General features: G+C 41.5%; 1 protein-coding gene across 1 annotated transcript in view; it reads left to right on the top strand.

The window, feature by feature from the left end:
* Positions 1 to 1,012: 1,012 nt before the first annotated feature.
* Positions 1,013 to 24,235, top strand: part of ACADM (acyl-CoA dehydrogenase medium chain) — a 36,183-nt gene continuing 12,960 nt past the window's right edge. The window contains exons 1-8 of the mRNA XM_008139441.3: positions 1,013 to 1,456; positions 6,188 to 6,275; positions 7,132 to 7,229; positions 8,723 to 8,792; positions 9,588 to 9,688; positions 10,299 to 10,379; positions 19,312 to 19,442; positions 22,386 to 22,494. Of these exons, the coding sequence (XP_008137663.2) occupies positions 1,427 to 1,456; positions 6,188 to 6,275; positions 7,132 to 7,229; positions 8,723 to 8,792; positions 9,588 to 9,688; positions 10,299 to 10,379; positions 19,312 to 19,442; positions 22,386 to 22,494 (708 nt within the window). The 5' untranslated portion in view covers positions 1,013 to 1,426. The remainder of the gene's footprint in view (positions 1,457 to 6,187; positions 6,276 to 7,131; positions 7,230 to 8,722; positions 8,793 to 9,587; positions 9,689 to 10,298; positions 10,380 to 19,311; positions 19,443 to 22,385; positions 22,495 to 24,235) is intronic.

Here is a 24,235-nt window from a genome sequence, read left to right on the forward strand (position 1 = left end):
TAGCCAAACTTTACCAATCTTTAACAGTCCATTTTGTGTGTTTTTCTACCTCTTGAAGGCTTTCTTGCTGATTGTAGGACAAACTGAGTTCTCTTTTCCGAATTCCCCGGTTACTCTTACTATGAACTTAGCACTTAAGATTCTGCATTGTACCTAGTCTGAATAAATGTTAAGTTCCCAGAAGACAAAATATAAGGTTCTTGTGTGGGGAGTACAATAACCAGACATAAAAATTAAACGGCTCAATTAGAACGAGACTATGGCAAGCCTTTGGCAGGCAAAAATATTGTTCAATTAGTAACAAGACATAGGCGTGAGTGGTGGGGGCCTATACGAGGATGGCAGCAAGAAAAAGGGAAAGTCCTAGGGATTCTGGGAAACCATTTACGCTCCTGGCTTTCCTGTGGACTTTTACCGGCTTGCACAGAGCTACCCAGATCTGGACAACCCTACAAATCCCTGAGCTTTGTAACATCCCAGCCCTCCTCTCAGAACTCGGGGTCTACTTGGAAGAGGGGGTGACTGGAAGCAGCAGTCTGCTGGCAGACACTCACTCTCAACAGTCACTCGCTGAGCCAACTGGGTTTGGACAGGCTCGTGTTGCAACCTTCCCTCCAAGGACACTCCCGGCATCCGGGCACGCGGGCAGGAATAAATAGCCTGGGTAACATCCCCAAAGGTCGGACGCACCTACGTGATTCAACGCCCCTGCCCGTTTCCATTGCTGAAGCGCACACAACCTCCTCTCGCTTGAGGTCCAGCATTTCAGAGGAAAACGTGTCTTGAATCCTCAAAGCAGAAGCGAGCTGGGTTTGACAGCTTCCCCCAGAGAAATCAAGGGCGAAGCCCAGGGTGATCTTTGCCCGAGGCCTCCGACGACGACCGTGACCTTTCACCCACATTCCCGGCCTGCCCCGCGCCCAGCCCCCTATTCCCCCCCCGGCCCCGCCCCCCCGCGCCCTTTCCACGTCGCGTGCTCGCCGTCCCCCCTTCCCCCACCCCCCCTCCCAGCCGGCGTCCCACGGCCCAGCCGCCTTCCGGGCTCCCTCTCCACGCCGCCGTCAGCCTCGGTTTCCCCGAGGAGGGCGCGTCGTCTGAACTCAGAGGACCGGTTGGCACCCCTTGGACCGCGTCAGCTCCCAGCGGGGCCTCAGACCCCCCGCCACGGTCGCGAGGACGGCGCCGCGAGGTCACCCAGAGAGCGTGCCTCCGCGGAGCCGCCAGCGCAGTCCCTCCCATCCTTTGCCGTCCGCGCTGCCTTCTTTGGCTACGCCGCCCCTCCCCCCCCCCCCCCGCTCTGGCCCCGCCTCCGTCTGTGGCGGGAGGGCGGGGCGTCCGCGTCCCCGGCTCGGGCGCCCCCAGAGCCTGATTTAGTCTCGGCTCAACGCGCGGGGAGAAGGACCGAGCAGCCGTTCCGCGAATCGTCATGGCAGCGGTGTTTAGGCGCAGCTGCGGGGTGAGAGGGAGAGCAGGGCTGGGGAGGCTGGGGTGATTGATTGGGGTGATTGATTGGGGTGGTTGGGGTGTGGGCACGGGCGGGAAATAGGGGAGGGGGCGAGCAGGGAGGTGAGTAGGAAGCCGTGGTGGGGAAGGAGTCTGTCCCGGGCCGGGATCCGGACCCCGGCCCTGCCTTCAGGCTCACCCCTGCTCTTTTGGAGTGAATACATCCCCGGTTTTGACTTTCCATAGCCTCTGGCAGCTGCCCCGCATACAGTGGAGTCCACTTCCCAGAATATCCTTTTTATTCCTCTGCTCCGGAACCCTTCACCTATTTTCCCCGGGCTCCCCACCCTTTCCCGAAGTGAACCTGTCTGAATTGGGCGGGCCTGTTTTTGCTGAACTGGCATCCTCTCTCTTCCAGAAAACGTCATCTTGCAGCTCCCTGTCCCAGCCCACGAAGGAAATCTTATTCTGCAATTGATGTAAACTAGACAGTGCAGAATTCAGATAGTCTTATCTTGAAGGCCTGCAAAGTCACGGGGAACGGGAAATGGATACTTAATATGTTTAATGCGCTTGGGGTTTTGCAATAAGGAGGAAGACGTTTCCATGTTACATACGTTTAAAAAAAAATAAAAAGAACCTACTGCAGAATTCTTCTAGAAGTTTGTGTATTCTAAACTGTCACTAGAAGCATTTTGCTATCTTAAATATTATTGATATATTCACGGAAGACTGCCATTAAAACGTCACTTATAGCTGAGTTAAGAAAGTTATGTTCCTGACCAAAGAAAGTAGCAGTGTTAGAATTTAGAATAGTTCTAAAGGATTGTTACTCCACATTTGTCATTGCTATATAAGTTAATTGCTTCTGAAGGCAGAAATTGGGTGTTTTTTTTTAAATGATTTTTAGCTCTGACACTAGAAAAAAACAAAACAGATTTCTCAGTCTCTAAGGAAGAATATAGGAAAAAACCCATCCAGAAAACTTCAGCCCCTGTATCTCTTTTTTGACATTCCTGTAATGCTAAGGCACTTATATCTTAGAGATTTGGAATTCTATTGCTCTGGGCAGAGAACCCAATGTAATAAAGCCATATGGCACTATGCTTCCAAGACATCATTCTATTTTAATCATCTCAACAAATGTTAAATTCCTTCTCAAACTCCATTTTCCATGTTTGAAAAGAAGTTTGTAACCAATCCCAGGTCTCAAAAATGTTGTGGAATGTCAAGTCAAACTCAGCTTGAGTTTAGCAATTCTAAGTCCAAATAATATCCTATTCCTATATCTGATATCTAGTAAGCCACCTCACTAAATGATTAACATTAAATTATATAATTAACAGGTGGATGGGCATTGTTCCTTGGCTGCATCTACCTTTGTACTTTGTTTTATGTAAAAGGTTTTTCAAAAAAATCTTTTTTTTGTAAATTATTTTCAATCTAATATACCCTATTTAAAGTTTCTCAGAAGACCACTTTACATTTTTTTGTGAGGTCTAATTTCTGTATAGTGGTATCTGAACACACATTTAGAAGACTCATGTTTTGGGGGTTGATTTTTGTGGGATGCTATTCTTCTTTATAGAATCTAATAACCAATTAGGAGACTTGAAACTGAAACAGTGGTATAGCAAGGTGGTCAATGACATGGACTCTTAGTAAATGTTAGAGTTAGAATCTTGGGTCCACCAACTAATAGCAGAGTGACTTTGGCCAATTTTACTTGACCTTTCTGAGCCTCAATCTCTTCAAGTGCAAAATAGGAATAAATATAGTGCCTTATTCTTAGGTTTGACCTGGAGAATCAGTGAATTAATATGTGGAATGTGATTATAAACGAGAATAGGTTTGGTCTGTTACAAGTGGATAATGAGGACCAGAGAAACCATGTTTTACTTCCAAAACAAAATTAAGCAAAATTACAGAGAAATGTGAATTTTCATACTCTATGTAATTTTTCAAAATTATAATAATAAAGTATGTTGTGTGGTATCAAGTATGTAATTTTGAAAGGGCTGTCTAAATTAAGATATTTGACTATCTGTATTGTCACTTTAAATGTAGGTGACTCTCTTTATAAGTTAAAGTGGACAGTTTCTTTTTATAGATTTTGAAAAACGCAAGTTCAGTTCTTGATCTTTTAGTGCCATTATTCAGTTTCTCTTTCTCTTTTTCTTTGCCTAACTTGCTGGAATTACCTACAGATAGTTCCATCAAAATTCTTTGAAATATAAATTGTGCAATTTTGGCCATCCTCAAACATCTACTCAGGAGTTATATGGTTTTCAATTTGATAATTTTAACAAATGCAAGCGATTACTTTTTTAACAAACTGTCATAAGTTTAAAATGGAACAGTAAGTATATATGTGATTATATCTTTAGTATATCTCTTTGAAGAAATATATAGAGAGAGGGTGGGACAAAATTAGGTTTACAGTTGTAAGTACTCCAAACAGTTTATTCTTATATTATTACTTATTGAATTATTTTCCATATGGACAACTCTAAACCTACCTTTGCCTTACCCTGTATATTAAGACAAGCAGTATACTAATAGTTTAGAACAGAACTGTTAAACTTAAAAAAAGTAAAGGGACAGGTAGTAAGTTTTGGCTTTGTGGATCATACAGTCCCTGTGGCAATTACACAACTTGGGTGTAAAAGCAGCAATTGGCAAGATGGTGTGGCTGTGTTCCAATAAGATGTAATTTACAAAATTGGTGGCTATCATAATGTGCTGACCCCTGCCTTAGAACATTCTAAGACTACTTGTAGCCAACAGCAGAAAATAAAGAACATGATTTTAGGCTATTTTGGTTTGTGAGATCGAGTGAGATATCTTAGAAAATATCTTTCAAGTGGAAGATTCCCAGAGGCATTTGTGGCAGGCTCACAGAGACATAGTGTCAAAGTTGATGGACTGGCCCTGGATGGTTGCTCAGTGATTAGAGCGTTGGTGGGGGTTAAGTAAGTTGATGTACTTGGCAACTTTTGCACACAGTACAATGCCATCCTATTGTTGTCATCACCTCTACTCCTCAATCACAAGTGTCCTAGAGCTTGTAGGGGAGATTTCCAGAATAGTGGTTCTAAGTTAGCTGCTACTCCTGACTATTATTTGCCTTGGAAATACTCCCACTTTAGTAATGTAAATACTACTGAACAGTTTTATTTTCATTGCTTTAAAAAAACTTCCTTTTTAATAGGTGTTCAAATATCTGGTAATTGGCTTATTTAATACTAGAAGCCCAGTGCACGAAATTCATGCACTGGAAGCGGGGGTAGGGAGGGGTCCCTCAGCCCGGCCTGTGCCCTCTCGCAGTGCAGGAGCCCTCGGGGGATGTCCAACTGACGGCTTAGGCCCGCTTCCCCCTGGGGAGTAGGCCTAAGCCATCAGTCAGCCATCCTTAGCTCTGCCACAGAGGCAGGAAAGGCTCCTGACACCACAGCTGTGCTCGCAAGCTGAACAGCACTCCCCCTGTGGGAGCGCACTGACCACCAGGGGGCAGCTCCTGTGTTGAGCGTCTGCCCCCTGGTGGTCAGTGCGTGTCGTAGCGACCAGTTGTTCCCCAGTTTGGTCAATTTGCATATTAGCCTTTTATTATATAGGATAGAAATCAAATTACACTGAGTGGCCAGATTATTATGATCTCTGAACGCATAATAATCTGGCCACTCAGTGTGTGTGTGTGTGTGTGTGTGTGTGTGTGTGTGTGTGTATATATGTATTAGAGGCCCGGTGCATGAATTCGTGCATGGGTGGGGTCCGGCCAGCCTGGACAGGGGAGGGGACATAGGCAGTTGGCCAGCCTACCTGCTGGTCGAACTCCTGGTCGAGGGGACAATTTGCATATTAGCCTTTTATTATATAGGACTAGAGGCCCGGTGCACGAAATTCATTCACGGGGAGTGTGTCCCTCAACCCATCCTGCACCCTCTCCAATCTGGGACCCCTCAAGGGATGTCCAACTGCCCATTTAGGCCCGGTAGGATGGGGCCTAAACTGGCAGCCGGACATCCCTCTCACAATCCAGGACTGGTGGCTCCCAACTGCTCGCCTGCTTGCCTTCCTGATTGCCCCTAACCGCTTCTGCCTGCCAGCCTGATCACCCCCTAACCACTCCCCTGCCAGCCTGATTGATGTCTAACTGCTCCCCTGCCAACCTGTTTGCCCCTAACTGCCCTCCCCTGCAGGCCTGGTCACCCCTAACTGCCCTCTCCTGCAGGCCTGGTCACCCCTAACTGCCCTCCCCTGCAGGCCTGGTTCCCCCCAACTGCTCTCCCCTGCAGGCCTGGATACCCCCCAACTGCCCTTCCCTGCAGGCCCTGTCACCCCCAACTTCCCTCCTCTGCCGGCCTCGTCACCCCTAACTGCCCTCCCCTGCAGGCTTGATTGCCCCCAACTGCCCTCCCCTGCTGGTCATCTTGTGTCAGCCATCTTGTGTCCACATGGGGGCAGTTATCTTTGACCACATGGGGGCAGCCATCTTTGTGTTGGAGTGATGGTCAATTTGCATATTACTCCTTTATTAGATAGGATTATTATATAATATATACACTGAGTGGCCAAATTATTATGTGTTCAGAGATCATAATAATCTAGCCACTCAGTGTATAGTTAAAGGCACTCTGCTCTTGAGAGGGATCAAACAAGTTGTTTTACTCATAATTGTCAGTACTCTCTTATTTGATTAATGTTTAATTTAACAAATTTATTTTAATAAAATTGTTCTTTACAGGCCCTGAGAAGTCTTTCTCGCTTTGACTGGAGATCACAACATACAAAAGCTGCTCTAAAACAAGAACAAGGATTTGGATTTAGTTTTGGTATATATGTTTTATTCTGTCTTTTGACTTTGAACTGAAATTATTATGTATATGCAGCTCTCTATATATGTATTTGTCTGAAATATGTTTATTAAAAAAATCTTAGTAATGTCTGTCAATGAACAGAATCAATCACTATCCACTGATTGTCCACAGTCACACCCATTCTTGCTGACCTCGTTTTTTCTTTAGCATAGTTACCCTACCCATAGATCTGTTAGCAGCTTACATATTTTCCTGCTCTTCTTTCTAAGGATGTAGCACAAAATAAATAACGGTTAGAGTGTCGTCCCCTGCACCAAAGGGTGTCAGGTTCAATTCTGGATCAAGGCACATGCCCAGATTTGTAGATTTGATCACCTGTTGGGGGGGGGGGGGTGGGAGGGAAAGTGAGAGATGCAAGAGGCAATCTATCAATGTCTCACGTGTGGATGTTTCTCTCCCTCTATAAAATCAATTTTTGAAATGTTTACTAAATAAATAAATAAAATGAAGATCCCGGGCAAAACTTTTGAAATAAAAACCCCTATCTTAGGCATCCTTTGCCTCCTAAAGTACTGCTTGTTTCAAATTATTTCCTTTCCTCTAGTTAAAAGACCCATTTTCTCAATTCACTTGATCTCAGGAAATATTTGTAAAAGCTAGAAATGTTACCTATCTCCTTTGGCATAGATTTCTTTATATTGCACAGTGAAATCTTGATTAGTTAGAAAGTTCACTTGTAATCTTTTGACTTTCTGCTTAATCAAGGGTTAAAAATCTTCATTATATGCATAAATTTCAACGTACTGATTCCATAGGGCTTTTTTACCTCAAGTCATTCTATTTTAATGTTTTCTAAATAACTTTCCCTTAGAGTTCACTGAACAGCAGAAAGAATTTCAAGCTACTGCTCGTAAATTTGCCAGGGAGGAAATAATCCCAGTTGCTGCAGAATATGATAGAACTGGCGAGGTAGGTATCTCTGTGTTTGTTTCTATGTGTTAGATAGAGCTCTGCATCTCCCAGGCGTGGCAGAGTGGCCCAATGTAGTAGGTATCCTGTAGGGTCCAGTGTCACAGCCTCCCTGTTCACCTGATCTGGGCACTGCAGGTGGCCCTCCACCCTCTGTTGTAGCTGAGCCTTGGTTGCTATTGGCATGTCAGTGGGAAGGATTTACCCATAGGCTGATTGGCTGCAAGGACTGGTTGTGACCCCCATGGAGGATCAGCTGTGTAGGACCCCATCCCACAGAGCAGGACTTATTTCAGCGGGGCTCTGGTGCCCACTGAGGCCACCCCTTGAGTGTGTCACTTATGGAGGTAGTTGGTTGGTGCTTTGATGTGGCCTGAAGCTGTCCACAAGATATGCTGGCTCTGGTCTTCCCAGGAAGTGTAGGCTAAGGCCAGCCACCTCCACACCCACCCCATGTTCCACCCAGCATGAGCTATAGAGTGATCTGCAGATGGCTGCTACTCGTGCTGGGCTTGGAGGGGCCCAGGTGAGGCCAAGCTGCAAACCAGTCCTGATCCAAGGCCAGCTGCCACTAATGCCCAAAGGAACAGGGCTTGCAGAGGGCAGATGCAGTTTGTTTGAAAAGTTTGAATCATGAACTGAAACTGGCCACTTGTATGGAAAAGCCACTGGAAACAGCTTGGATGGGCCAGAAAGTCGGGTGCAGTGAAGTCTCGGGGTATCACCAGTGTGGGATGTACTGTGATAACCAGGTTAATGGAGACTCAGATACTCTCAGCGCTATTGGGGAAGGGCTCAAAAACGGAACAATGGACTCTGTCAGCACTTCTGTCTGGGAGAAAGCTGCCCCTTCAGCTTTTGCCCTGGTGTAAGACAATTCAGTTCCTCCCTGTGTGGCCCTGGTGCCTTTTGAGATGCTACCCAAGTGCTGGAGCTCAGAGTGAGTGAGTCCTAGTAAGTCTGTGTGCTGGCCCTTTAAAAGATACTATCTGGGACTCCAGCAACCCTCCACGTCCCTCAGCACAATCCCTGCTGGTTTTTACAGGCAGAAGTTATGGGGACTTCTCTTTCTGGCACTGGAACCCTGGGCTGGGTAGCCTGGTGTGGAGCTGGGACCCCCTCACTCCTCTGGAGGCACCTCCCTTCCAATTTTTTATCTGCCACACTGGTGGGTGTGAAACCAGCCCATTTTCTGTCTCTGCCTCTCCTACCAATCTTGATGTGGCTTCTTTAAATCCCTAGTTGTAGGGCTCCATTCTGCTAAATTTCAGGTAGTTCTGAATTATGTTTTTCTGTAGTTTAGCTGTAATTTTGATGTGATTGTAAGAGGATGCAAATACCACATTTACCTGCTCTGCCATGTTGACCAGAAGCCTCTATGCATTTTAAGGAGAGAAAAATATTTTATATTTTTTACAAGACTATATAAACAAATGATCTAGATTCTTAAATGTACATAGGTATTTTCTTTCATCCTTTTTCTTTTCTTTTAGTATCCTGTTCCCCTCATTAAAAGAGCCTGGGAACTTGGTTTAATGAATACACACATTCCAGAAAGTTGTGGTAAGCTTTCTTCACATTTTTAAATTCTAGAATGCATATAAACAAGAAAAATTGTGAAACTCTACTCAGTCATTCGTTTAAATACTTATTACCATTAAATATTGACTTTCTACCTTTGTCTCCCTGATCAGACTTCAGTACTGCTTGCTTCTAGAAGCCTTGTACTCAACACTTGAGAGGCATTATTCCTTCTTTATAATAGGTTCCAACCTAAACTTGATCCTAAACATTGGTAAATTTTTCCTCCAGAATTGGTCAGTTTGTTGCATTTTAATTCTACCTTTGATTTTACATTTTATTAAGAGTTTTTGTTTTTTTCTGTGAGGTTTTCATTCCTTTCCTCAGATTTAAAGGATCAAAGTTTCAGCAGAGTAGAATAAAGTTTTTATAGAAGTTGAAACATGAAGACAAGTCTAGATTACAAATAGCAAGAGAATTTTTTTTACAATTTTTAAAACTTACTTTAGAGAACTATAATTTGTTACTGTGCTAGCCTTAGCACATTCTTAGTTTCTTGGATTATAGATATTACTAGAGGCCCAATACATGAAATTCGTGCAAGGGGCTAGGCCCTCGCAGCCCAGGCTTTGTCTGGAAGGTCGTTCAGCTGTCCAGTCTAATTAGCATATTATGCTTTTATTATTATAGATATTTGCAAATATGCTTTTAAAACTATTAGATGAACTATTTTAATTATTTCTGATTAGGTCATATTGGAAGTAATTAATTCACCTTTATTTTAGATGAGAAGTACTACATATTATAATGGGCTTTTAAAATATTTTGATACTGTAGGAGGTCTTGGACTTGGAACTTTTGATTCCTGTTTAATTACTGAAGAATTGGCTTATGGATGTACAGGAGTTCAGACTGCTATTGAAGCAAATTCTTTGGGGGTAAGTTACTTAGAAAATTAATTGTGTAACTGAGCTGTTGTTAATGAGGCAGTACTACTAGGTTAGGTGAGTTGGTAGAGAGCAGTTTTCTTTTCAGAGGTACACAACATTCTGCAGTGAAGCCTGTATTTCTAATTCCAAAAACTTATCATTCTGACCTTGTCTCCAGTACTTGGAGTCCTAACTATCCCTGTGGGGAAACTATACACTTTGGCTGCTGTTCAGTGGCAAATCTTAGGTAAGGGCAAGGCCAAAATCCAGCATTCAGGAGAAGCATCTTGATGGCTTGCTGCCACTGCTCGCAATGCTGCCCCTCCAGTGAGCAATTTAGTGAGCAATTTTTAGGAGGCCTGATTATATATACCACATTATTTATCCTTAGCTTAATCCTTTACTATATATCAAGCCCTATATAACAATTTTATGAAAATACTTAGATTAACAGAGTTATTTTCTCATTTTCGCTTTCCAACTTAAAGGCAGAATAAAGGCCAGTTCTTTATACTTACCCATTGGGGGGAAATAGTTCTTTATTTTAATTTGTAGTATTTCTGAATTTACATACCCAATAAAAATATATTATTTCTTTAATATCCCTTTTCTTTGATAGCAAATGCCTGTTATTATTGCTGGAAATGATCAACAAAAAAAGAAGTATTTGGGGAGGATGACTGAAGAGCCATTAATGTGTGTGAGTATGTGCAGCTGCTGCTGAATGTCACTTTTAAAGAACGGAACGGGGTGCTGTTTCTCCTTTTCAATCTATATGTATACTTTGGGCTAGAGCACATTAAGACAGAAATTACCAACATATTTAGGTACGATGATATTTCTGGGATGCCAAGAAAGTGTCATAATAATTACTCTTGGTTATTTCCAGGTGGAAGATACCTACTTATGATAATACCTTGAGTGTCAGAAAAGTGTCATAATAATCCCCTAGCTTATTTCCACTAGAGAAATATCTGCTCAGTTGAGCACTCTGCAGTTCATGAACTGAGTAGGTATGTCACAAGTTCAGATTGAATGTATGACAGTAGTGTTTGAACTAGTAGTCTTTTGAACTAATAAGAAATTAATGTGAATGAAAAGATAAAATTATTTGTTGAATGAGTAACTTGGGAAGAATATTTATAGATTAGCTAGAGGCCCGGTGCATGAATCCGTGCACCGGTGGGGTCCCTCAGCCTGGCCTGCAAGATCTGGCTGAAACAGGCTCTCTGACATCCCCTGAGGGGTCCCTAATTGTGAGAGGGAGCAGGCCAGGCCGAGGGACCCCACTGGTGCATGATTGGGGCCAGGGAGGAACACAGGAGGGCTCCAGGACATGTCCGGCCCATCTCTCTCAGGCCCAATTAGCCAGACCCCAGCAGCAAGCTAACATATCAGTCGGAGTGTCTGCCCCCTGGTAGTCAGTGCACATCATAGCGAGCGGTTGAGCAGCCTTAGCATATCATTAGCATATCACGCTTTGATTGGTTGAATGGATGACCAGACAACCAGACACTTAGCATATTAGGCTTTTATTAAATAGGATTCCCTGAGAGCTACTCAACAAATGTTTAAATTGGATATTTTTATAAAGCTATTTTTATACATCTATATACACACATACTAAAGTTCTATTCTGAAAGTGTTCTAACTTAAGGATTTTTACTTCTTTTTTTTTATTAGTCAAATTTAATCTAGGTTGTGATGTGATACTGAAATATAATAAACTAGAGGCCCATTGCACGATATTCATGCAAGAATAGGCCCCTGGCTTCACTCCCAGCCGCCCGGAAGCCGACAATTCCCCGCTCCCCGGCCGCCTGGGATCCAGCACGTCCCCACTCCTGGGCTGCCTGGAGCTGGCAAGTCCCCGCTCCCGCAGGGAGCCGTCAAGTCCATGCTTCCCTGCCTCCCGGGAGCTGGCACATCCCTGCTCCCCGGCCGCCTGGGGCCTGGCAGCCGGCACAGCCTCACTTCTGTCTGGAGCACCACTCCAGTAGCCCCCTCCGCCTCCCCCTTTACCCTCATAGCAGGCTTCACTCTGCTCTGCGCCTGCATATGCAAATTAACCTCCATCTTTGTTGGGTTAATTTGCATACTCTGATTGGCTGTGGTTGTAGCAGAATGATGGTTAATTTGCATGTTTCTCTTTTATTAGGTGAGACTGTTGCTAGACTTGAGCTAATTGTGAGAATTAATCTGAAAGAGTAGAAGGTAATATTTGAAAATAAATGTTTTTTATTAAGGCACCTGTATTTTGGGCAAACTGCTTACTATAGACATTATGCATATTCCCTAGTTAATTGCTAATTTTTTTCAACAAATGAGAGTTTATTAAAAGGCTAATTCTTAGTATTATCTAAGAATTGTGCGAAGTATCTAGAGTCTTATTCTGTAGCATATAGAATATTAGAAAATGGCTAAAAGTTATAGAATATAGATACTTAGGAGAATCTGTCTTATTGCACTGATAAGAATATTTATTATCTTACTAGTGGCCCAGTGCATGAAATTGTGCACATTTAAAGGGGATTAATTAGAGGAAATAATTTAATATTGCTGTTTGCCCTTTCTCTATAATAGAAGTGTCAGAGATGAAAGAAAATTAGTAAAATGTATATGAAAACCTTCCTCCTGTCAGAGTCTAGGGTGCACCATGGGACCCAGAGTCAAATCCCCGCCCACCCACATGCACCTCAAAATCGCGTGAGACCCAGACCCGGCCACACACCCCCCCCCCCATGGGCTAGATCAGACCCGCCAGTCCCACCCTTGTCAAGCCCCGCCACGCAGGGGACGTAGCCTCAGGTCCCCTGGCTCGGCGCCAGGATGGGGGGCGTGGCCTGAGGTCCCCCAGACTGGGGCGGGGGGCATGCCTGAGGTCCCCCGTCAAGCCCCGCCAGGTGGGGAACATGGCCTGAGATCCCCTGTCAAGCCCTGCTGGGTGGGGGGCATGGCCTGTGGTCCCCTGTCAAGCCCTGCTGGGTGGGGGGCACGGCCTAAAGTCCCCTGTCAAGCCCTACCTGGTGAGGGGCGCAGCCTGAGGTCCCCCGGCCTGGCGCTGGGGCGGGGGGAGCAGTCTGAGGTCCCCTAGCCCAGCACCAGGACGGGAAGCGCACCTTGAGGTCCCCGTCAAGCCCTGCTGGGTTGGGGGAGCAGCCTGAAGTCCCCTGTCAAGCCCCACCTGGTGGGGGCGTGGCCTGAGGTCCCCCAGCCTGACACCAGGACGGAGGGCGCAGCCTGAGGTCCCCTGTCAAGCCCCACAGGGGTGGGGGAGGGCGTAGCCTCAGGTCCCTGCTGATTGCTCATTAAGGCTCCTTATGGGAACTTGGCCTCAGCTCTGGGTGCAGCCATCTTTGTGATAAAGTGATGATCAATTAGCATATCCCTCTTTATTAGATAGGATTAGATATAAATAGGTATTTCTAGAATATTAGACTCTTTAAAAGCACTTCAAGTATATAAAGCATTTTTTTGGCAGTTTTGTTAGATATTAATACCTTCAGTATATGTAAAAATGCCTTCACTATAGTCCCTAAGATACTCTAACTTCTGAATTAATAAATATTTAATGTACATTTTATACCTTCTAGTGCATTATAACAGTAGATCTACTCAAAATATGAAGCCAAGGGTAAAACAAAAATAGTAATTTATAATTATGTTAATTATATATTACTATTTTATTATATTATTTTTAAATTTTGGTTAACTTACACTGAGATTCAGTTAATTGTTTAACTCCCAATAAATATTTATAAAATTATACTACATATAATGTGTTTTATTTAAACTTTTAAAAAATATTTTTAACTATATATATATATAAAAGCCTAAGTGACCATTATGCCCGAAGGACTGGAACAACTTGTCAACCAGTCACTATGAAGCGCACTGACTGCCAGGGGGCAGATGCACAACGCAGGAGCTGCTCCATGGTGGTGAGTGTGCTTCCACAGCCAACCTCCCACAGTCCCTTCCCCCCCCTCCCCTGGCTGGCCAGTCCCCCTGATCAGCCCCAACTGGCCAGGCCGGCCAACCTTCGACAGTCCCTCCCCCCACTGGCCAACCTCCCGAAGCCCCTCCCCTCGGCTGGCCAGCCCTCCCAATAAGCCTCAATTGCCAGCCAGGCCAAGGGACCCCACCCATGCATGAATTCTTGCACTGGCCTCTAGTTTTAATTATAAAAAGAGTATAGAAGATTTAGAAAGATATGAAGAACAAAAACATCTTTAATCCCTCAGATAGGAAGTTAACTGGTATGACTGTTTTACTATATTCTCTATCAAATTTTTAATACATAGTAATGTATTTTTAACAATTGAGGTCATCTACACTAATAAAAGAGAAACATGCAAATTAACCATCACTCCACTACGCCCACCAGCCAATCAGAGCAAGTATGCAAATTAACCCAACAAAGATAGTGGTTAATTTGCATATGTAGGCATGGAGCAAAGACTGAAGACAGTGTACAAGGAAGAGGGAGGGAAAGCAGAAAGTGGGGCGAGGGCGGTGGCAGTGGGAGGGAAAGTGCGGAGGGGGGCGGTGGCGGCAGGAGGGAAGCCTGCCTTGGTGGGTTTCGCTCCCTTCTCTGCTTCACTCAGGCCACAGGAAGCCCTATTCTTGCAGGAAACTTCCTGCAACAGGCCTCTAGTATTATATATGCAGTTATATCCTTTATATATCATGAATATTTTCTTATATTCTATTTCTTTTTAAATACTATGATATTTATAGGCAGCCGATCCATGATTCTCTCTCATGCCTATTGATATACTATACATTATTTCACTATTCTCTATTGGTGAATATTTAAATTCCTTAGATTTTTGCTTTTAAAAGTTATGTCATTTTAAAAATTGATACAGAAAAAAATTGATATGTTTTGGGATTTAACTTAACAGTACAGATGTATTGTTCTTACATATTCATAAGACTTAATCTCTTATCTGATCATGTGGTCAAATATATTCTTTCTGAGAAAGTAAGTACAGAGATAAAAGAGGACAACACCATAATTAATTTTAATACTATTTATTGCAAAACATTTCCAAAAATATAAACTGATTATATTAATGTATATATATTATTTATAAAATATTAAAGTAATTCATTAGAAACCATTTATCTTTTTTAAAGATTGGGTTAAATCTTTTAAACAGTATATACCTAAAATATATGCATATTAAGCAATTAGAAACAAGTATAAGGCTATTACGACAAGCTTGTTATGGACAAGACATTCAGTAAATTCATTTGTCCAAACATGGTATTAGAACCTAGAAGTCTCAGTAAAAAATCTAACAGTGGTGAAGAAAACTCTTGTCATAAAATCATGCATTTCTAAAGGAGCTAGGAGGAAACAGCACTGAACTTGGAATCCCAAGACCTGGCTTCAAGTCTTGGCTTTGCCATATAATAGTAATGGGATTTTATACAGTGACTTCAGCTTAAAGTCTGTTCTGAAAATAGGGAGTATAATATCTCAAAGAGATAGTAAAGGAAAACAAAATGCTTATGGTTTTATAATAATACTAGAGGCCCTATGCAGGAAAATTTGTGCAAGAGTAGGCCTTCCTTCCCCCAGCTGCTGGCACCAGCTTCCCTCCAGCACCCGGGACCCAGGCTTCCCTCCTCCAGCTGCTGGCAGGCACTCGAGACCCGGGCTGGCATTCCTCCAACCACCAGCAGGCACCTGGGACCCCAGCTGGCTTCCCCCGGGCCACCTGCAGGCACCGGGGACCCAGCTGGCTTCCCTCCGGCCCTGGCTTCGTCAAGAAGGACGTCCGGAATGATGTCCGGAAGACGTCCAACCTAATTACCATATTACCCTTTTATTATTTTAGATCTTCACAAAGTATCTCTTTCACAACAGTATATTAGAAATTTCTTTCATACCTAATGACCAGGGGAAACGTAGTTTCTCTAACTGCTACCCATTTGTTCATTCATTTATTTAGTATTGAGTTACCGGCTATATGTGAGACTTGAGCTTACAAGCATTTCACACTTCTAACTTATAAGTTATGCTTATAACTAGTATTTTTTTTGTTTTGGTAAGTGAGACACGTAGAGCCAATTTTATAGCCCACCATTAGTAATTACCTGAACCTCAAAGCATGTATTGTAGTGTATTATTTTTCTTTCTGGTTTTATCTTTATTTTCTCTTCACCCTGATTTAAGAAACAAAACATGTATTATATAAGCTACCTCAAGTCCCATTAAAATGTAAGGCAAAATAAAAAATTTTAATAGAGAATAAATATAAAATTGCTTTGCAAGCTATATAAGGTGTGAGTATTATCCTACATAATAAAACCCTAGCCCTAGCTGGTTTGGCTTAGTGGCTAGAGCATCGGCCTGGGAACTGAAAGGTCCCAGGTTCGATTCCAGTCAAGGGCACATGACCAGGTTGTGGGCTCAATCCCCAGTGGGGGACTTGCAGGAGGCAGCCGATCCATGATTCTCTCTCATCATGGATGTTTCTCTCTCTCTCTCCCTCTTCCTCTCTGAAGTCAATAAAAATATATAAAAAAATAAAAATAAAACCCTAATATGCAAATTGACCCAAGAGTGGAATGACCGGTGGAACGACCAGTTGCTGTGCTGCTCACTGGCCACCAGGGGGCAGACACTCAACTCAGGAGCTGCCCCCTGCTGGTCAGTGCACACCCACAGGGGGAGTGCCACTCAGCCAGAAGCCAGGCTCATGGCTGGCGAGTGCAGTGGCGGTGGCAGGAGCCTCTCCCTCCTTTGTGGCAGCACTAAGAAACAGGGAGCCGAGTGGTAAGGAACAGCGAGCAGGCAGGCAGTAAGGAGCAAGTGGTCCTGGACTGCGAGAGGGTCCAGGCTGGGCTGAGGGACCCCTCTCCCCCCAGTGCACGAATTTCACGCACCAGGCCTCTAATCTCTAATAAAGAAAGTTATAATGCTATACTCATTCATTCAAATATTTCAACACTGTATACCAGGTGGACTAGGAATAAAATAATGAATAAAACTGGGCTCTTACAAGAAGTTAACAATCTGGTACACCCTTAGATCCTTACCCTGAATATATTAACTTGTACATAGAATTATGCAAAATAGTAAATTCATAAATAAATATGCTTAAAAGAATGTTACTAATTTGCTTCATTTCCTAGTTTACATGGCAATATTTAGAGTTGTAAGTCAAACTAGTTAGAATAACAAATGCTAAAGATATTTATTATTTTATTAAATATTTAATAGGCACAAGGGATACCAAGTAGAGTAAGTACCATTCTACCCTCAAGAAGTTCTGATACGGCTAAGGAAGAAACACATGAGTGACTATAATACTTTATATAACATCATATAGTGTGATAAAGGAGAGAACAAGTTGCAGTGGAAACAAAAAATAAGGCTTCTGCTGAAAGTGCATTATAAAATTAATTTTAATTACTAGGAATGAGTCAAATAACATCTCTGAAGAAACAGCCATTTTGTATAGAAACATACCCATACACTTCATAAGCTCTAAAAACTTTGCTTTATTATAAAGCAAAGAAATGTCTAATAGCATATTTCAGGAAAAAATTCTCAGAGGGTGGTTAAAATAAAATTTTGGTACTTTAAAGCATTATCTTTTCCAGACATTTCATTTGTGTCATTCCTTTTGTTGTTGGTGGTGGTGTTATGTTGCTGAAAACATCTTTGAATCTCCAGGTAGGAGAGTAATCTACTTAACTCATGTGACACCTGAATCCCCTCTATAGTACCTTGTCAAAGGCCGTCTACCTTATGTTTTCATGCCTGGGAATCACAACATCCTGAACCAACTCTATTTGGGAGCATCTCTAACCATTAGAAAGCCCTTTTAGATTCTAATGTCCTGAAGGAAAGGACTGTACCATTTCTATTTATAATCTCACCACCTCACACCATAATGGGTGTTCAATAAAAGTTTGAATTATTCCACTGCAGTTTTCTCCTCTCAATTAAAATTCTTTCCCTTGGCTATATAGTGTTTTGGATATTTGAGCATAGCTATCATGTTTTCTAAGCTATTTATATCAAATTTTTTTCATCTATTCATATAACATGAGTCCCATCACCTTCTTACTAATCACTGACTCTATTACTTTATATTCTGGAGCTAAATACAGTATTCTAGGATGGTCTGATGAGTGCAGAGTAGGGTGGTTCCACACTCTTACTTCAGATACTTTATAAATATAGCTTATAGCATTAGCACTGTTCATTTATTTAAAGTTTACTCTTCACTTAAATTACTGAATCAGCTGAAACCGGTTTGGTTCAATGGATAGAGCGTCAGTCTGCGGACTGAAGGGTCCCAGGTTCGATTCCGGTCAAGGGCATGTACATTGGCAGCGGGCACATCCCTGGTGGGGGTGTGCAGGAGGCAGCTGGTCGATGATTCTCTCTCATCGATGTTTCTGGCTCTCTATCCCTCTCCCTTCCTCTCTGTAAAAAAATCAATAAAATATATATTTAAAAAAAAAAATAAAAATAAATAAATAAATAAATAAATTACTGAATCAGTTTCCCATCTGCTGTTAAATTTTGGTATATTCATTAACTACCCTATTAACTCTAGTTTCAGCACTGACTTCTCCCCTGAGCTTCTCCCTTCTATATGCACTTGTCTATTAGACATTTGTTCTTGGCTAGACTTACATACCTTAAACGAAATGGATCCCAAACAAATTTTCTTCCCTTTCTTTAGAACTGCTTCTCCTCTAGATGATCTCTAATTGGAAGTTGCCTAAACTAAAATATTGAGAGTTATCAGAACACCTTTAGCTCTCTGGCATCCTATTTAGTTGTCATGTCTGTGAATTTTACACACAGTTCTCAACTCCATCTTCTCTTCCCTGTCTTGCTTTTTTCTTACCTGTACTACTCTTCCTTGCCTATACTATTTCAGAGCCTCCTAATTTGTCCCTAAGTTCAGTCTTGTGTAGGTACTTTCCAGACTCATTTCCTAACATTTCCTTTTATGCACAGAGTTTACATGTTATAGAACTCTGGTACTTTTGTATTTCACACACTGGGTAACCCTACCTCTTATCTTGGTATTATTGCACGTGTTTTCACTCTGCCTGAAATATACATTTCTCCTTTTCCCTACCCACAAAGAATTCCTTTTCCTTCATGAGAACTTAAGCATCACCTCTGGGAAGCTTTTCCTGACATGCTAAAGCTAAGCTAGTTTCTCATGCCTATGTGTATGACTTTGTTATATTATTACAATATAGCATTTATCCCTACCTGTTATATTGTAAAAATCTTGAAGACAGGATGTCTTTCCTGTCTGCTTTTTTTCCATCTAGTTTATAACCTGTACATAGTAGATACTACTTATTACATGTTTGAAGAGAGAGTACATATGGAATTTAATTTAACTTGGTTGAAGAAATCTAACATTTTAATTTTTAGTATGGTTTACTGGTAGCTTACATCAAGTTTAAATTATATATTAAATAATTTTACATTTGAGCAGTTTATTTGATTCTCCAAGCACATTTTATTTTTACATATTTTTAAATATTTAAAATACTGGCTTAAAAATACATTCCTGATTCTATGTTCATAATTTAATAATTAACATTTAGTTTTTTTCTCTTGTTTTCATATATTTCAGGCCTACTGTGTAACAGAACCTGGAGCAGGCTCTGATGTAGCCGGTATAAAGACCAAAGCAGAAAAGAAAGGAGATGAGTATATTATTAACGGTCAGAAGATGTGGATAACCAATGGAGGAAAAGCTAATTGGTATGTTGTTTAACATCTCTGTATATTGCTTCTTAATTACTTTATATTCAGATTCTTCCCTCTATTCTTCCTTTTATTATGAAACCACCATGATTAAGTTTTATTCAAAGAACTTTTGGAAGGTCCATAAAAGATTATAAATAGTTCAGTGATTTTCAAAAACTATTCTTAAGCCCTGAACTATCTCTTCAAATTAACTCTCAGAAGTTTAAGTAGAAAAATAAAATAAAACAAAAACATCTGCTCTGTTGAGTCTGATTAGGAAAGCTAGAACTCCATCTATTTGCCTTACTATCTCCTCTCTCCATACCCTACACCAGTGATGGCAAACCTATGACACGCGTGTCAGCACTGACACGCGTAGCCATTTCTGATGACACGTGGCCGCTGAGGCGGCCGCAAGCCGAGGATGAAACATTTGCTGCTCTTGAGGATGAAACATTTGCGAAATAATGTTTTTTCCTCAAAGTGACACACTACCCGAGTTATGCTCAGTTTTTTGGTGAAGTTTGACACACCAAGCTCAAAAGGTTGCCCATCACTGAGCATTACCTCCTTGGAACTGTTTCTCGAACACTAAGGAAGAAAGAAAACCATTAACAGCACATTTCTTTGATTCTGAGCAAGAAGCAATGGAAATCTGAATACTCAGGTTATCTTTTAGAAAAGACAGAATTTTACTTTTAATAAAATATAAAAGGTCTAAACATGTAGGTTCAAAAATAATGACATGAAGATCAACAAAGATCATAAAATCACTTGTATAAATCTAAAATGTTGAAGGAAAACATATTTGATAGTATTATTTATGGAGAAAATTTAATAACTAACTATAGCTTTGGCCTGTGTGTGATTCAGTTGAGTGTCACCCTGTGCACTGAAAGGTTACTGGTTCAATTCTAGGTCAGGGTACATGCCCAAGTTGCGGGCTCGATCCCTGGTCAGGGTGCATGTGGGAGGTAGCCAGTCAATGTTTCCCTCTCACAATCAATGTTTCTCTCCCTCTCTCTCCTCTCTCTCTGTCTCTAAAATTAATAAAAACATTTTTTAAAGTAACTATAGGTTCGGTAGGAATCAGCAATCTGATGTAGCTGCCTTTAAGAAGCTAATATAGTTTCTTGCTAATGTAATAGAAGGATAGCATCAACAAGAGGGGGTAATAGTAATGATTCTGGGCAACGCATATTAAGACATGCATTGGAATCCTATCTAATAAAAGCATAATATGCAAATTGACCGTCACTCCAACATACAAGATGGCTGCCCCCATGTGGTCAAAGATGGCTGCCCCCATGTGGACACAAGATGGCCACCACAAGATGACCTGCAGGGGAGGGCACTTGGAGGGAACCAGGCCTGCAAGGGAGGGCAGTTGTGGGCCATTAGGCCAGCAGGGGAGGGCAGTTGGGAAGGACCAGGCCTGCAAGGGAGGGCAGTTGGGGATGACCGGGCCGGCAGACGAGGGCAGTTAGGGGCAACCAGGCCTGCATGGGAGAGCAGTTGAGGGGAAACAGACCAGCAGGGGAGAGCAGTTAGGGACGACCAGGCTGGCAGGGGAGGGCAGTTAGGGGTGACCAGGCCAGCAGGGCAGTTAGGGGCAATCGGGCGGGCAGGGGAGCAGTTAGGCATCGATCAGGCTGGCAGGGGAGTGGTTAGGGGGTGATCAGGCTGGCAGGCAGAAGCGGTTAGGGGCAATCAGGCAGGCAGGCAGGCGAGCAGTTGGGAGCCAGCAGTTCTGGATTGTGAGAGGGATGCTGCAGATTGGAGAGGGTGCAGGCTGGGCTGAGGGACACACACACACACACACACACACACACACACCCATGCACAAGTTTCATGCACCGGGCCTCTAGTAAATTCAGAATCAAGTATAAGTCCTGCATTAGGAGGAGCCTACAAAACATGTCTTATGAAGAGTAAAGGAATTAGGTTTGGTTATTTTGGAAGACTTTTGAAAATTTTTAAACAATATCATACAGAAAGAAGAGCAGTCTTGCACATTTGCTTCAGGAAACCAGTTGAGAATTAATGGGTGAAAGTTAGAAAAATGTAGAATTCAGCTCAACACAAGGATAAGCTTTCCAACAACAATGCTGTCAAGTGTGTATTAAGTTGTTACAGAAAATAATGTATTTACCCATCAGTGCAAGTGTATAAGTAGAGACTTATAGAACAAGGACTTTCTAGTGATTGGAATGATGAACTAAGTGGCTGTCTTTCCTCATTTGCAAAAAAGTATAATTCAATATATCTGTGTGCTCTGGCAAGTAAAGCATTATTCCTGGGAATGAGCTTATCAGGAAACCATTTGTTTTACTTTAAGCATCTCTATCAATCCCTTTAGGGAGGTGTCTAATAGTATGGATATCATTATCTTTAAGTAAGTCATCATAATATCAACAAGTAATTAAAAAGTAGAGAAACTTAAAATTTTAACAAGTTGAGTGAAATCTAACCAGGCAATTAGAAGTATTCATAATTTTAAGAACTCATTAAGTACAGCTCCTTATTTTAATTTTTGAGAGAGACATCATTTATTGTTCCATTTATTTATGCATTCATTGGTTGATTCTTTTTTTATAATTTTTTAATTTGATTTTAGAGAGAGGAAGGGAGGGAGGGAGAGTGAGAGGGGGGGGGGAAATTGATGTCATACTTTCTTTTTACATTATCTTGATACAAGGAATTTTTACTTTCAAGTCATGCTACTAAAGGAAGTTAAACATATTAATTACGAAGTCCACTTGACTTGAAATACTACCTTTGCCATACCATAAGTATGACTTGGACTAGCCTTTAAACCTCTCTGATTCTTCATTTCGTCATCTGGACGAGGGGGTAATAGTATTGGGATTGTTGGGAAGATTAACTGAGCTAGCAGTCACAATGTATTGTCTGCTAATATCATTCTCTTTATTATCATGTTTGTATATATTATATTAGGTATTTTTTATTGGCTCGTTCTGATCCGGATCCTAAGGCTTCTGCTGGTAAAGCCTTTACTGGATTTATTGTGGAAGCAGACACCCCAGGAATACAGATTGGAAGAAAGGTAAAATGTATATTTATCAGTGGTTAAAGCCTCAAAATTATTTTAACCATAAATTTCAAAATTACTACTTCAGTTTCCTTTATTAAGTTGGAATAAAAATAAAGCTGTGTTTTGATGTTATCAGGTGAAATAATCTATAAATTGCTGGAGATTTTAAGATGAGAATAATTATTTGAAGGAGTGGTATTTCATGGTGCCAGTCTGCAGAGAATGCTAATAACAGTTTTGAGGGATAATGTTATTTATAGGACCTATCCAGTAATGGAGTTTTAGATATTTCAAAAGTCTTTCCCACTCTTTTTCTTCTGCACAGCAAACTTTCAGGTAGGGTGAGTGGCATTATACCCATTTTATGGATTAAAACAATATGACATAAGTTGATTACCCAAGGCCATATAACACAAATATAAAACTCTATATGTAATATCACTTATATATTGAATCTAATGAACAAAATAAACTGATGAACAAAAAAGACCCAGAGACATTGAAGCATGTAACAGACTGACTTATTTCAGAGAGAAGGGGTAGGGCAGGAAGAGATTAACCAGTGAACTTATATGCATAACCCATGAACACAAACAATAGTGCAGGAAAGGTCTGGGGAGGGGAAGCGAGCAGGGTAAAGGGGGTCGAGGAGGAGGGGGAAAGGGGACATCTGTAATACTTTCAATAATAAAGATAAAAATTTTAAAGATCTGTGCCTTGAGAAAAGTGTGGAAATAGCAAAGAGCTTTAAATGTGAGAAGGCAAGAAGAAATGTATTTAGATAAGAAAAGGTGTGGCTCAGTTAGTTTGAGTGTCGTACTGTACACCAAAAGGTGGCAGGTTCAATTCCTGGTCAGAGCACATACCTAAGTTGCATGTTCAATTCCCGGTTGTGGGGTTGTGGCACATACTGGAAGCAACTAATCACTGTTTTTCTCTCTCTCCTCTTCCTTCTCTTCCTCTCTCCCTAAAAAGCAATAAAAACATATCTTCATGTGAGGCTTTTAAAAAATAAAAAAAAAAGACATATATCCCTGCTCTTGGGGAGCTTGCTTTCTAGTGAGAGAGACATGATTATATTGTATATAATTCAACCTCCTTAAATATTTTTTTGAAATATTGGGCATTTCACAGATTTGTGAAATTGGATAATTTTCAAAATGTTTTGTGTTTTAGAAATTATATGGCTTGAGATGAGTCCAGGAAGCTTTTTGTTTTAAATATTCTGGTATTTGGGTTGATTCTTGGAAACAGGATAGAGTAAATACTATTCATAAACAGTTTTCTCATTATATCTGAGTGAAGGTCTAAGGTACTAGAGTTTATTGACTTAAAAAAACAAAACAAAGAGATTTTGGTTTATTTTTCTGTTAAACTATATATTGTTGTCACCATTTCTTCAAGCCTGGAAGCAGACTATTAATATTAAAGCAAGCAAATTAAAGAATTTATTTACAACTCTATGTTCCCATAACTCATACTTCTCATTAAAAACGAGATTTTTTTTTCCATAAGGAGAAGGATTACAATGTCTGCAATTTCTCAAATAATTTAAATAGTGCTGATAGGTACATACACACACCCAACACAGAAGTAAAGCAAATGTGGCAAAACGTTGACAACTGGTGAATCTAGGTAAAGGGTATATAAGTATTCATTATACTACTCCAGTTCTTCTGTTGATGGGAATACTTTCAAGATAAAAAATTGAGGAAATGTACCTACTTTGGCAGTTTCTTATAAAGTTAAATAT

The sequence above is a fragment of the Eptesicus fuscus genome, chromosome 9 (assembly GCF_027574615.1).
Source record: "Eptesicus fuscus isolate TK198812 chromosome 9, DD_ASM_mEF_20220401, whole genome shotgun sequence".
In the NCBI taxonomy this organism is placed as follows: Eukaryota; Metazoa; Chordata; class Mammalia; order Chiroptera; family Vespertilionidae; genus Eptesicus; species Eptesicus fuscus.